General features: G+C 39.6%; 1 protein-coding gene across 4 annotated transcripts in view; it reads left to right on the plus strand.

The window, feature by feature from the left end:
• Nucleotides 1-14,999, plus strand: part of GAB2 (GRB2 associated binding protein 2) — a 174,618-nt gene that overhangs the window by 109,126 nt on the left and 50,493 nt on the right. For 2 of the 4 annotated variants that reach the window (XM_068556805.1, XM_068556806.1), the window contains exon 2: nt 12,611-12,911. In XM_068556805.1, the coding sequence (XP_068412906.1) occupies nt 12,611-12,911 (301 nt within the window). Of the gene's footprint in view, nt 1-303; nt 1,127-12,610; nt 12,912-14,999 lie in introns of those variants that run through there. The other 2 variants (XM_068556808.1, XM_068556807.1) reach the window with 2 other exon arrangements.

Below are 14,999 nucleotides of genomic sequence, written 5' to 3' on the forward strand. Positions count from 1 at the left end.
ACAGGTTCATGAGGGATATGCACTCTCCACTCAAAGCAAGAATGATGCAACTTCCGGGCCATATGTACCCATGTTGCATGTCTGTGGTCTGGGTGGTTGTGAAACGGTTTTTTTGTTTTGTTTTGTTTTACTGGATTTGGGTACAAAAGGAAAACAGTCACTTCTGTTTCATCAGAGAAGGTGGTGGCGTTCTGTTAATCATAGACACAAGTGGAAGGTTCTAACTTTCTTGAGGGTTGGCTCTTATGCCATGTACTTCTTTAAGCCCCGTTGTTGAGTAAAGTGACTTGCATTGTCTTCTGTGCTCTGTCTCCCTGCCATCATCTCTCACTGTTGCAGAGCATTGCAACAGCTTCTTAGTTTTCCTGCCTCTTAGGTTTCCTTTCTCTGGTTGGCCTTCCTCATTCTGCCAGTTAAGGGCACAGCGATAACTATCATTTCTCTGCTAATCTGTTCTCTTCAGTGGCTCTCCATTATCAGTAAAGAAAAGATTAAAAATTCTTAGGATGGTGTTGGCTTTCCAGGACCACCAGACTCTTCCTTTCCTCTTTCTTTTCCACATTCAAAAAAGACTGTTCCACATTCTCTGAACCTGTCATATTTTCCCATACCCAGGTCTTGATCATACTATGTGCTCTATAAGAACTGACCTTTCCTCCTTCTTTCCTAAAACTGTATATCAAACCCTACCTTCTTCACTGTTCATATTCATTCATGTTCATTTCTCTTTGTTGCTCTCTCTCTCTCCCCCTCTCCTGCCCATCCCTAAAGGTTTGATTCTCTGCTTCAGTGGTCTAATAGCATATTGTGTCCCTATTATGGTGCTTATAAAAATCTGCTTTTTATTTTAGGGATATGTGTTCATGTCTTATCTCCCTGAATTGTTGTAAGCATTGTAAGTTGAAAGGAAAGTTTGGGTCTTGCCTTCTTTCTTTATCCCTCAAAGCATTTAGCAGAATTTGTGCTTGTTTTACTGAATACTATAGAAGGAGCTCATTGATTCGTCATGAACAGTGAAATAGCAAGAAGAGTTGAATTGGAAGTAGATGATTTTGAATCTGAGAGACTGGAAGAATCCTGATACCTTTAACCAGAATTCAGAGGAGTTGCTGATGTGTGGTATGCGGTAAGACAAAGGACAAAATAATGCCTCTTTAATGGTGAAAAAACTATGAATTGGAAATCTGGGGATCTTTCATAATGATAACTCTTTTGCCAGTTACATGATCTCAGAATGTCCTTGGGCTGCTTTAAAGTCAATAACTATGTTCTTGACATGTGTCATGCAGAGTTTGGTCCTAGCTGCTCTCACACTTAATAATTGTACTTAATTCTCAAATCAGTATTATTAGCTTTGTTATTTTCCCTTTTATATATTTGGTTATTAAGGCTTAGGAGATGTTAAATTTGTCCAAGGTTGTAGAGCAAGAACTAGGACTATAATTTGGGTCTTTTCACCCTAATCTCAAGCTTTGCTTATCACACTCTTGCATCATCTGTCTCATTCTGTTCTCCTTATTTCTCTGCATTTGTGCTCCTTGGTTTGAGTTTTTGTTGATCTGAATTAATAGTGTTTCTTCTGCCTGGCTGGGTTATACCAGGAATTAGGCATGAAGTGAAATAAGTCAACTAGGCTAAGTGAAATAAGCCAGTCACAAAAGGACATATATTGTGTGATTCCACATATATGAGTAGTCAAATTCAAAGATACAGAAAGTCGAATAATGGTTTTCAGGGACTGGGTATAGGGAGGAATGGGGAGTTAATGTTTAATGGATACAGAATTTCAGTTGGGGAAGATGAAAAAGTTCTGGAGATGGATAGTGTTGATGGCTCTGCAACAGTGTGAATATACTTAATGCCACAGAACTGTACACTTAAAATGGTTAAAATGGTAAATTTTATGTTATGTTTTACCACACTGAAAATAATTCATTTTATTTTAATAAAAAGAAAACTAAGCCATAGGATTTGGACATTGCTATGCAGGTGATAGGGAGCCATTAAATTTTTGGGTAGTGAAGGGGAATGACACGATCAGAGTTTTGCTCTGATCGGAAGATTAAACTGGAATCATTTATAAGTATTAATTTAGGATAACTGGTTAGGAAGCTATGCAAACAGTCCAGACTGTAGGTAACAAGCACTTGAAATAGGAGTGCAAAAAGGCAGGTATGATATGGGCTGTTATGAATGCTGTTGCAGGAAACATACTTTTACATGTATTTTGGTGAATATATGTACACAGTTATTTGAGGTAAGTACCTAGGAGTAGACACAAGGTCCTGAGGTTTGAGTATGTTCAGTTTTAGTAAACACTGCCATAGTTTTCCAAAGTGATTATACCAACTCACATGCCTACGAACAGGGTGTGAGAGTTTTTCCACATCCTTCCGCAAACTTAACTATTGTCAGTCTTTTTCATTGGAACCATTCTGGTGGTTGTCTTAGTGTTATTGATTTGCATTTTCCTAATGAGTAATGAAGTTGAGATCTGTTTACATGTTTATCGCCATTTGGGTATCTTCTTTTGTGTAGTGTCTATTTAAACTTTTGCCTGTTTTTCTATTGAGTGGTCTTATTCTTGCTAATTTATAGACTCTTTTTTATGTGTTCTGAATATGAGTCCTTCATTGGATGTATGTATTGCAAATATCTCTTCTCACTTTCTTGGCTTGGTTTTTCATCCTCTTAACGGTGTCTTTTGATAACCAGAAATTAAGTTTAATGTAGTATAATTGATTACTTTTTCTGTTGTCTTAGTACCTTTTGCGTATTTGGGAAATCATTGCCTACCCCAAAGTCAGAAACATATTTTCCTTTGTTTTCCTCTAAATACTCTATTGCTTTATCTTTCACATTTGGGTTTATAATGATCTGAAATTAATTTTCACATGTGGCGTGACATAAGGATCAAGAATCTTTCTTTTCCCATGGGTATTGAATTTACCTAGTGCCACTTATCAAAAGGACAGGTTTTTTTCTCCATAGTACTGCCATATCACCTTTTTCTTAAATCTAGTGATGATATATGTAAGGGTCTGTTTCAGGATTCTTCTGTTCCATTGGCCTATTAGTCTATCTTTTAGCCTCTGCTTTTAGTCTTCTAAATAGACAAGACTTTCCTCCTAGTGGCTAGCGTTGGTTACACCCAAATGGCCCTGGTAGTGGAAAGTAAAATGTATTAGTTATTTATTGCAGGATAACAAATTACCCCAAAGCTTACTGGCTTAAAAGAGCAATAAATGTTTATTATTTCATGTGGTTTCTGTGATTCAGCAATTTAGGAGCAATTTAGTTTGGTGGATTTGGCTCAGTGTCTCTCATGAAATTGCAGTCAAAAGTGCCTATAAAAAAAAAAAGTGCCTATAGCTGCAGTCATCTTGACTGGGGCTGACGGATCTGCTTCTAAGAATGGCTCTTTTTCATAGCTGTCAGGAGGCCTTAGTTCTTCACCTTGTGAATTCCTCCTTAGTACTGCTTGAGTGTCCTTACAACATGGCAGCTGATCCAAAGGAGAACAAGAAAGAAGCTGCAGTGTCTTTTATGCCTTATCCTTGGAAGTCACATACTTTCATTTATGCAGTATCCTGTTGTTCATCGTTATTCTGAATGAGAGGGGACTACATAAGGCTACACTGGGAAATGGATTCATTAGGGGCTATCTTGGAGGCTGGCTACTACACAGAAAAATAGGAGAAGCTGGCTGCTACCTTATTTATTTGTTTGTTTCCCCAAGGCAGAGACTCATGTCTGCTATTACAGTGAAGATTTCCTAGAGCTGACAGGTAACTCGGTAGGTTTAGACATTCTGGTGACTCTTAGTTCACTCCATTTTGTGCCCTCGTGCTCAGGGGTCTGAACTCTAAAGTTTATTTATATTTTCATGTGATTCCTTAGGAGTCCATCTCCATCCCTGAGTGGGAAAGATTGAGGACAACTGGGTCTGGTTATAATCATTCGCCAACTATGAACCTTTCTCGCCATTATCTTTACTTCTCTTCTATGAACTTTCTAATTCTCTTGTGGATAAGTTTTTTTTAATTTAACTTTTTATTTTGAGATAATTTTAGATACACATGTAGTCATAAAAATAATAGAGATCCCAAGTACCCTCTACCAGTTTCCCCCCAGTGGTAACATCTTCCAAAACTGTGCTACAGTATCACAACAAAGATGTTGGTATTGTTACAGTCAAGATCCAGAACATTTCCATCACCACAAGGATCTTTCATACTGCCCTCCTATAGCCACACCCACTTCTATCCCAGTCCGACCCTCTCCTTAACCACTGACAACCACTAATCTGTTGTCCATTCCTAAATTCTGTCATTTCAAGAATGCTCTATAAGTGGGATCACACATTATGTAACCTTCTGGGATTGGCTCTGACAAAATTCAGCATAATTCTCTGGAGATTCATTCAGGATTTTGCATGTGTCAATACTTTGTTCCTTTTTTTATTGCTGAGTAGTGTTCTCTGGTATGGAAGTACCACAGTTTTATTTACCACTTACCCATTGAAGGACATCTGGCTTGTTCCCGTTTGGAACTATTGTAAATAAAACTTACATAAACATTCATTTACAAGTTTTCGTATGAATATGAATCTTCATTTCTCTGGGATTAATGCCCAGGAGTACAATTGCTGAGTCATACAGCAGTTGCATGTTTAGTTTTTTAAGAAGCTGCCAAACTGTTTTCCAGGGTGGCTATATCCTTTTAGAGTCTCACCAGCAATGTTTGAGTGACCCATTTTCTCTGCCTCATTGCCAGCATTTTGCGTTGTTACAATTTTTTTTTTTTAACCATTCTGATAGGTCTGTGATAATATCTCTTTGTGGTTTTGTGTTTTCCGAATGGCTAATGATATTGAACACCTTTTCATGTGCTTATTTGCTATCTGCATATGCTCTTCAGTGAAATGTCTCTTCATGTCTTTTGCCCATGTCCTAATTGGATTGTTTCCCTTTTTAAACTATTGAGTGTTGGGAGTTCTTTATATGGTCTCCATACTCTCCTTTGTCAAATATGTGGTTGGCAAATATTTTCTCCCACTCTGTAGCTTATCTTTTTAGCCTCTTAACCGTCTTTTGCAGAGCAAAAGTTTTGAATTTCAATGAAGTCTAATTTATAAATTTTTCCTTTTATGGATTATGGTTTTGGTGTCTAGTCTAAGAACTCTTCGCCTAGCCCTAGATCCCAAAGATTTCCTCCAATTTTTTCTAAATGTTTTATAGCTTTACATTTAAGTCCATGATTCATTTGGAGTTCATTTTTGTATAAGGTGTGAGGCTTAGATTGGTGTTTATTTTTCCCCCTCTGTGGATGCCCAGTTGCTTCAGCACCATTTGTTGAAAAGGCCATCTTTCCTCCACTGAATTGCTTTTTCACCTTGGTCAGAAATCCGTTGAGCATATTTGTGTAGGTCTATTTCTGGGTTTCCTGTTTTATTCCATTGTTCCTATGTGTATGTCCCTCTGCCAGTATCACATGGTCTTGATTTCTGTAGCTATACAATAATTATTGAAATCTAGTGGACTTGTTTCCCCACTTTTCTTTTTCAAAGTTGTTTTAGCTATTGTACTTTCTTTGCCTTTCCATATATGTTTTAGAATAATTTTGTCTACATTCATAAAAACTCTTGCTGGGATTTTGATATAAATTGTGTTAAATCTGAACATCAATTTGGAGAGATGTACTATGTTGTGTCTTCCAATCCATGAACATGGTGGGCCTCTCCATTTAGATTTTTTAAAATTTCTTTTATCAGCATTGTATAGTTTTCAGCATACATGTCCTGAACATGTTTTGTTAGATTCACAGCTCTTTCATTTTTAAAAAAGTGATTATAAATGGCATTGTGTTTTTATTTTCTATGCCCACGTGTTTATTTGCTAGTATACAGGAGCAAATCAATTTTTGTATGTTCATCTTTTCAGGCATATCTTGGAGATATTGCAAGTTTAATTCCAGACCACCACAGTAAAGCAAATACTGCAATAAAGCAAGTCATATGAACTTTTTGGTTTCCTGGTGTATATAAAGGTTATGTTTACACCATACTGTAGTCTATTAGTGTGCAATAGCATTATGTCTAAAAAACTATGTAATACCTTAATTTAAAAATATTACTAAAAAAATGCTAACCATCATCTGAGCCTTCATCAGATCACTGATCACAGATCACCATAACAAATATAATCATAATGAAAAAGTTTGAAATAGTGCAAGAATTACCAAAACATGACACAGAGACACAAAGTGAGCAAATGCTGTTGCAAAAATGGTGCCAATAGATTTGCTTGACAGAGGGTTGCCATAAACCTTCAATTTGTATAATATGCAATGTCCACAAAGCATAATAAAGCAACGTGCAATACAGTGAGGTACTCCTGTATTTTGTGACTTTGCCAGACTCACTTATTTGTCCCAGGAGTTTTTTCCTAAATTCCTTGGGATTTTCTATGTGGACAATCATGTCATCCAAATAGGGACAATTTTTTTCTTCCTTTTCAATCTGTATGCCTTTTTAAAAATTGAGATACAGTTAATGTACAGTATTATATAAGATACAGGTGTACAACATAATGCTTCACAATTTTTAAAGGTTATGCTCCATTTATAGTTATTATAAAATATTGGCTATACTCACTGTGTTGTACAATATATCCTTGTAGCTTATTTATTTTATATGTAATAGTTTGTACCTCTTAATCCCTGCCACCTATCTTGTCCCTACCCCCTTCCCTCTCCCAACTGGTAACCACTAGTTTGTTCTCTATATCTGTGAGTCTGTTTCCTTTGTGTTATATTCACTAGTTTGTTTTATTTTAGATTCCACACATAAGTGATACCGTGCAGTATTTGTCTTTCTCTGACTTATTTCACTTAGCATAATGCTCTCTAAATCCATCAATCTGTATGCCTTTTATATCCATTTCTTGCTTTATTTCCCTGACTAGAACTTCAGCACTATGTTGAATAACAGTGGTGAAAGCAGACATCCTTGCCTTGTTCCTGATCTTAGGGGGAAAGCATTCAGCCTTTCAATATGAAGTGTAATGTTGGTGTTGGTCTTTTGTTGATGCTCTTTATCAGATTGAGGAAGTTCCCCCTCTCTTCCTATTTTTTTGAGTTTTTATCGTGAATGGGTGTTGAAATGTGTCATATGTTTTTTCTGCATTAATTGATAGGACCATGTGGTTTTTCTCCTTTAGCTTATTACTGTGGTTGATTACATTGATTGATTTTTTTAATATTGAATCAATTTTACGTCTTTGGAATAAACTCCACTTCGTCATGTTATATAATTCTTTTTATATCTTGCTGAATTCTGCTTGTATTTTACATTTAAGTCCTTGATCCATTTTGAGTTAATTTTTGTAGGAGATTTTGTACAGATGTAAGAACAGTCCTGAAGAAGCTTTCCCCTTAAGAACATATTCAGGACTCAAGTTCCTGTATTCTCCTTGCATTACGTGTCAGTGCTCCAGCAGTAATTTTTCATTTCTATATCAATGGGTACTTTCAAGCTGAAGTGCCCAGACTCCTTTATAAATATTTATTACAGGGTCCTGCACTCATCAAAATGAAGGGAACAAATGCTGAAAAACTCACGTCATAGAGAATCCACAACATACCTTTATCTTATTCTCTTTTCTGTAATCCTCTTTTTTGTCCTCCTTTCCTACTTCCTACTGTGAAAGCTTACTTAACTTTTTAAATTGCATTTATTAGTTTGAATAAATGAATACACTGATTGAATGAAAAAAAAAGTCAACAGATCTTTACTGAGTTCCCATATAGGCTAAGTACTCTGCCGAGTAACTGTTGGCCACACAGTACCCTAACATCAAGATGCTCGGAGCTTAAAGGGGAGGAAGACATATGAGCAATTGAAATGTCAAAGATGAGTGAAGAAATGCCACAGAAAGCACAGGTTGTTAAGGGAACAAGAGACAGAAGCACCAGCTCTATGGGAAGTTAGTAAAGGCCTTCCAGGAGAAGTGATATTTAACCTGGCACTAAGAAAATATAGGAATTTTCCAGATAGATGAGGTGAGGTGAAAGGCATTCTAGGAAGAAACGTCAGCTTGTGCACAGACATGAAGTCATGCAATTATGTGGCACATTTGGAGAATAATAAGTAACCTGTTATGCACCTGTAATTTCTGTAAGACCAGGAATTCATGCTGTATCCTCAGCATCTAGGATGATGCCTGTAGCATAGTAAGCACTAAATAAATATTTGTTGGATGGATGGATGGATGGCAGGAAGGAAACATAAATGAGGCCAGGGAGATAAGAGAGGTTTGGTGATAAAGAGCCTTGCTTAGTAAATGCCTACCATGAAGATTGAAAGAGGAATAGGAGGACATTTTATTCATCGTCTACTTGGGAAGAAACAACAAATACTAAAATATCTGTAATATGTTGTGAAAAAAAAATTGACATGACGTGAAAAGTACATTAAAAGTGTTATGATGGTTCAGAGGAAATAGAGGTCCATTTCAGCTGAGGGGATCAGAGAAGTTGTCTTTGGAGCTAGACTCTTTGGAGTTGCTTATACTTAGTTCTGAGTTGTATGGTTCCCCCAAGAACACATACGTGAAGTTGGAGCAGAGAGTGTTGTGGCAGAAGAGCGATGTGAATTTGGAACTCTGTCATAAATTTATCAGCATTTTGTAGGCAGCCATTTATCAGCCTGCACCACTTCTTGCAAGCGGAACCTGACAGGCTCCGATGTTATCTGTAGCAAACACCTTTTTCTTGTTTATGAGAGTGTCTGTGTGTGTGTTTATGCTTGCACCTGCACACCAGTGATTTGAAAGCAGCTCCTTCTAAAGAGACAAGCACTAAAGGGGGATACATCAACTGAAACACAAGCTTCAATACCTTTTAAAAATGCACCTTGCTACCCACACGCTTTCATTATATGCATGCACGCACACACACAGATGCACACAGAGTTCTGTAAGTACTGGCCTGGGCAAGATTTTAGGTGACTATAGTAGATGGTACTTATATTTATTTCCTCAGCTCTATCCTATACCTTAATCTTCCACCAAGGCTCATCAGGCACCAGTTATATCCCCATGACCTTCTAGATTCTGTAAGGAGTTCATGTAAGAAAATGGATTCATTAATTAATCCAGTACATACTTATTGATAACCACCTATGTGCCAGGCACTATTCTAAACACTGAGGATGCAGCATGGGATAAAAAGAACCAATCCCTGCCCTCTTGGAGTTTACATTCTGGGAGGTGGGTAGAATCAACAAAAATGTGGTGTTTTAGGTGGCGTAAGTGCTAGTGAGATCAGTATAGCAGAGTAAGCGGGAGAGTGTGAGGGTTGGGTGGTCAGGAAAACAGTCTGTTCAGTAATGTGACACTTGAATAGTGACTTGAAGGAAAAAATAAGCAATGGGACTGTCTGGGACAGGAGTATTCCAGGCAGAGGGAACAACCAGAGCAGAGACCCCGAGGCAGGATTGTGTGGCCAGTGTGGCAAGAGCAGAATGGGCAAGGTGGAGAGTGGCAGGAAGTAAGGTGAGAGTTGTGGGATGAGAGACTGTCATACTAGGCCCGCTGGCCATTGTGAGGACTTTGGCTTTTACTCGGAGTGAGACAGAAAGCCAGTGGAGACTTGGTGCAGAGAAGTGGCATGCTCTGATTTGCATCAGCATCCGTGTTGAGAATAGATTGCAGGATGAAAGCATAGAAGCAGGAGGACGACCAAATGGTGGACTCAATCAAGTGAGTTAACAGTGGAGGGTGTGGAGAAGTGACCGGGTCGTAGATGTATTTTGAACTGTTTGGACCAACCGGATTTGCTGTTGGGTTAGATGTGGAATGGGAAAGAAAGGAGTTGATGATGACATCAAGATTTTTGGTCTGAGCAACTGGAAGGCTGGAGCTACTTGTAACTGAGATGGGAAAGATTGCGGGAAGAACAGGCTTGGAGGATATCAAGAGCTCAGTTTTGAGCACCTTAAGTTTGAGATGCCTATTAGTGAGGAGTTGAATATAAGACTCTAGAGTTCAATAGACCGGTCTGGGCTGGAGATATAAATTTAGGAATTGCAGCAGTTAGATGGCTTGCAAAGCTGTAAAATGGAATAAAATAACCTAGGAAGTGGGTGTAGAAAGAGAAGAGTCTGAGAACTGAGCACTGGGGCATTCCAACATTTAGAGATCAGGGAAATGAGAAAGAACCAGCACTGGAGACTGAAAAAGAGAGGCCAGGGAGATAGGAAAATTGCAAGTGAGCACTGAAGCCAAGTGAAGAAAGTGCTTCAAAGAGAACGGAATAATAAACTGTTATCAGATGTTGCTGAGAGATCAAGTGAAATGCAAATGTTGCTTTCGCAGCATTGAAGTCTTTAAGACCTCTGTTGAGTTATTTTAGTAGGGGGTGGGGGGAGCTGGGGGAAGCCTGATTAGATTGCTTCCAAGAGAAGAATGGGAGGAGAGGAAACAATGATTAGTACTATAGAAAACTCTTTGAGGTTTTACTGTACAGGGGAGCAGAAAACTGGGCCATAGTTGGAAGGGAATGTGGGATCAAGTCAAGCTTTTCATTTTTTTTCTTAGTTGGGAGAAGTTGGGGTCCTGATGGGAATGATCCTAGGAGGGAGGGAGAATGCAGTGATTCCAGAGATACAGTGATGTCCACATGTAGGTGAGAGGGGATGCTCAAGTGGAAGAAGGTTGGCCTTAGACTGGGTGAACTGTCCATGCTCCCTAGTAACAAACTACTTTGTTACAAATGCAGACAGATTGGTGAATTTGGTGATGGAACATGTGTAGATTCTCTTTTGCTTGCTTGTATTTTCTCATACCAAAGAGTAGAGGTGCTGGAGGTTTAAAGAGAGGGAAGTTCGGGACTTCCCTGGTGGCGCAGCGGTTAAGAACCTGCCTGCCAATGCAGGGGACACGGGTTTGAGCCCTGGTCTGGGAAGATCCCACATGCCGAGGAGCAACTAAACCCATGCTCGACAACTACTGAGCCTGCGCTCCAGAGCCCGCGAGCCACAACTACTGAGCCCGCACACCTAGAGCCTGTGCTCCGCAACAAGAGAAGCCACCTCAACGAGAAGCCCGCACACCGCAACAAAGAGTAGCCCCCGCTCGCCGCAACTAGAGAAAGCCCACGTGCAGCAACGAGGACCCAATGCAGCCAAAAAAATAAATAAATAAATATTTAAAATAAAATTAAAAAATAAAGAGAGAGAAGTTCAAAGACTGTTGCCAAAGAGCAAGAGAAAATCATGGACCAGGTAAATGTAGTAGGACTGTCAGGCAGCCTAAGGGCTCACTTGAATTTAAAGTGAGAGCAGCCAACGTAGTTGTATGATTTTCTCCAACTACATACAGCTGAATGGGAACAGGCAGAGTAGGATGAGCATTAGACTTAGCCAGGGGTTGTGGTTTCCCAGATAAAGGAGAGGAATGGAGAAAAAAAGCAAGGGAATGATGATAATGATGGATCACAGGAGCAAGTTAGGTAGGGAAGGAAGTGAGGACAGGGATAGAAGGTGAGAGCGCAAGGTGGCAGGATTAACAGAGTGAAGGTCCCAGTGGGATGTAACGAATTGTGATGACAGTCTGATCCTTGGCATTTGCAGTGCTTTAGGGTTGTATACATAGTGCTTTGTGTGTGTTTGCATAATATAAACCCTATAAGGTAGGTAGGACAGGTGGTGGTGATGTTGATTCTCATTCTATAGATGAAGCAAGATCCAAAGAAGTAAATAACTTTATCTAAAAATCACACATTAAGTCAGTGGTAAAGCATAGATTCAACCCAAGGCTCTATTTTATATGTGATGTCTTTTTACCACTTTGTGTGGTGTCTGCTCACAGATTACTCAGTCTCATTGAAGAGGTGGAATGTAGAAGACAACATAAGGGAATATGTAATCAAGTGTTAAATTCTATAGTATGACAGGATGTAAGGAGTTTATTCATTCAATAATGTATATTGAGTACTTAGTGTGTGCAGGGCTCTGTTATAAGTACTAGGGATATAGCAGTGAATGAGACGGGGAAATCCTGAAGTTATGTGCTTCAGAGACGTTTTAGAAGGGTTTCTATGTGATTCTTCCAAGGCGTCATGATTTGATAAAAAGCACAGTGTACTGAAAGTTAGGAAACTTGTTTCTCTGCTACTTGCTGTGTGTGACATTGTTGCTTCAACTCACCATGTCTTATTGGGGGACCCCATCCATAAACTGAGATGTTACAGTTTTGCAAGTTCCACCCTGACTAAAAGGTGAGTCTGAGTCTGTACTCTAGCTTAATGGAATAATTGCTCTCAAGTGTTTTAGTCCTCATCAGACTTCCTGATCTAAGAAGTGGGAATGCCACATCTCTTCTCATAGTGATAAGACCCTGTTTCCATAGTGAAATGCTGCACTAACATGCATTCTAAAGTCATCCTTCATTTTTGAAACTCTGGGGAAATATGAAAGGGAGATAAGAGGCCATGCTCAGCCTGCAGGTGCAACAGTCCCCACCCTTAACCTGGTGACCTCTGAGGACCTGTGAAAAGCTTTGAAGTAACTAATGACTTCCCCCCCCTCTTCTTACTCCTTCCTGTTCAGGCCTGGAAGAAACGCTGGTTTATCCTGCGGAGTGGGCGGATGAGCGGTGACCCAGATGTTCTGGAATACTACAAGAATGATCACTCCAAGAAGCCCCTGCGCATCATCAACCTGAACTTCTGCGAGCAGGTGGATGCAGGCCTGACCTTCAACAAGAAGGAGCTGCAGGATAGTTTTGTGTTTGACATCAAGACCAGCGAGCGCACCTTTTACCTGGTGGCCGAGACGGAGGAGGACATGAATAAGTGGGTCCAGAGCATCTGCCAGATCTGTGGCTTCAATCAGGCTGAGGAGAGCACAGGTATGGGAACAAACACAGATCTTTCTCAGAAGGGGCCAGGCGCTTTCTGGGAAGGGCTGGGAAGTTGGGGCTAGGATGATGGCCTTCACGTTCCTTGAACCAGGAGAACAACCTGTAGCTAAAGGCTTTCCTCTGTGGCAGAGGAGTAATAGGCAAAGGGTAAGAGTGTGAAGGGGTTAGCCAAATATTAGAGGGCCTCCTAGCACTAAATATGCTCAAGTGGGAAACAGATATGTTGGGGTTATGATGAAGCTCAAGGTACTTGATGGTGTTTCTTCAAGTACCTCCATGCCACCACATTTCTCAGGTCTGCACCTTTCTCCCCTTCCCTCAACTCTCTAGCTCTCTGTGCCCTGTTAACTGTCAGCCATCCCATAGGGCAACTCACACCTTTATCCCTTCTCTGATCCATCTCTGTCCGTTCCTGCCATCTATTTCAGACCATCCTGAACAGTTATCCTTGCCACTTTTTTTTTGGCAGGGGGAGGTTTGGGATCCCTTGTGATTATTATTGATGTATAATCCAGCGTTCATTATATTTACTTGGGAAGGGACAGTCAAGAGGGGGAAATTCTGATTTGTGTTGGGTTTTGTTAACCTTCAAAAAAAAAAAGAGTAGCTCAACTTTTAAAAATAAGTTTTAAATTGCAGAAATGCTCTTTGACATTTGTTGGGGCTCATCCTCAACTCTGGGATGATTGAGGAGTAGGGTTTTTTTGAGGCGGATGGAGAGCCTAAATTAGTATTTTCCTTAACCTGGTTACATATCAGAAGTAGAGGAACATTTTTAAAATGCTGATGCCAAGGACCCATATCAAATCAGTTAACTAAGAACCTCAGGGGTGGGACCTAGGCATTAGTGTCTTTTAAAAACGTCATTCTAAGTAGCAAGGGTCTGGGGCTCAACATCCGTTTTCTGTGCATAAATGAAGGCCTCATACAGTCTCTGATTCATATACCTATTTTCTAAATTTTTTACAGCCCTTTAAAAACAAAAACCATTCCTCGCTCATCAGCAACATCATCCTCATCTGGGAATCTGTTAGAAATGCAAATTCTTGGGCCCCACTCCAGACTTACTGAATCAGAAACTCTGGGCGTGGAGCCCAGCAATCTGTGTTTTAATCAGCCTGCCAGGTGATCTGATGCACAGTTAAGTCTGAGAGCCACTGGTTTAGATTCTTGCTGCTCAGAGTGGGGTTTGTGGACGAGCAGCGTCATCCTCTCCTGGGAACTTGTTAGAAATGCAGACGACTTCCACCCAGACTTACAGCATCAGAATCTGCATATCTTTAAGACTTCTTATTCTGAAATAATGTTAGACTTACAGAAGAGTTGCAAAAATTGTACAGCAAGTTCCCATATATCTTTCATTCAGCTTTCCCTGATGTTAACATCTTGCTTAACCAGGTATAGTGGTCAAAACTGAGCAGTTAACATTGATTGGTACAATACTATTAACTACAGTGTATTGGGATTTCACCTGTTTTTCACCAGTGTCTTTATTCTATTCAGGATTCAATCCAGGATAGCACATTAGATTTGGTGGTTCTGTCTCCAGGGCTCCTCCAATCTGTGATGACAGTTCCTCAGTCTGTCTTGTCTTGTTTGACCTTGACACTTTTAAAGAGTACTGGTTAGGTATTTTGTAGAATGTCCCTCCATTTGGTGTTTTCTCATGATTAGATTGAAGTTTTGGGGAGACTACCACAGAGGTGATGTGCCTTTCTCTGCACGTTGTATCAGGGGGCACATGGTGTCAATATGTCTTATTACTGGTCATGTTAACCTTGATCACTTGATTAAGGTAGTATCTGCCAAGTTCCTCCACTATAAAACTACTATCTTTGCTTTTGTAATTAATAAATAGTTTGGAGGAAATACTTTAATCATGTGCAAATATCCAATTTCTCCTTAAACTTTCACGCACTAATTTTAGCATTTATCAGTGGATCATGTTTACAACCATTATTACTGTGGTATTCTAGTGAATTTTTCTATTTCCCTCAGAATCCATATTTTATTAAGATCCCTAGGCGATTTGTATGCACGTTAAAGTTTGAGAAGCTCTGGTCTGGATTATTTGTC

Source organism: Eschrichtius robustus, chromosome 11, assembly GCF_028021215.1.
Source record: "Eschrichtius robustus isolate mEscRob2 chromosome 11, mEscRob2.pri, whole genome shotgun sequence".
NCBI lineage: Eukaryota > Metazoa > Chordata > Mammalia > Artiodactyla > Eschrichtiidae > Eschrichtius > Eschrichtius robustus.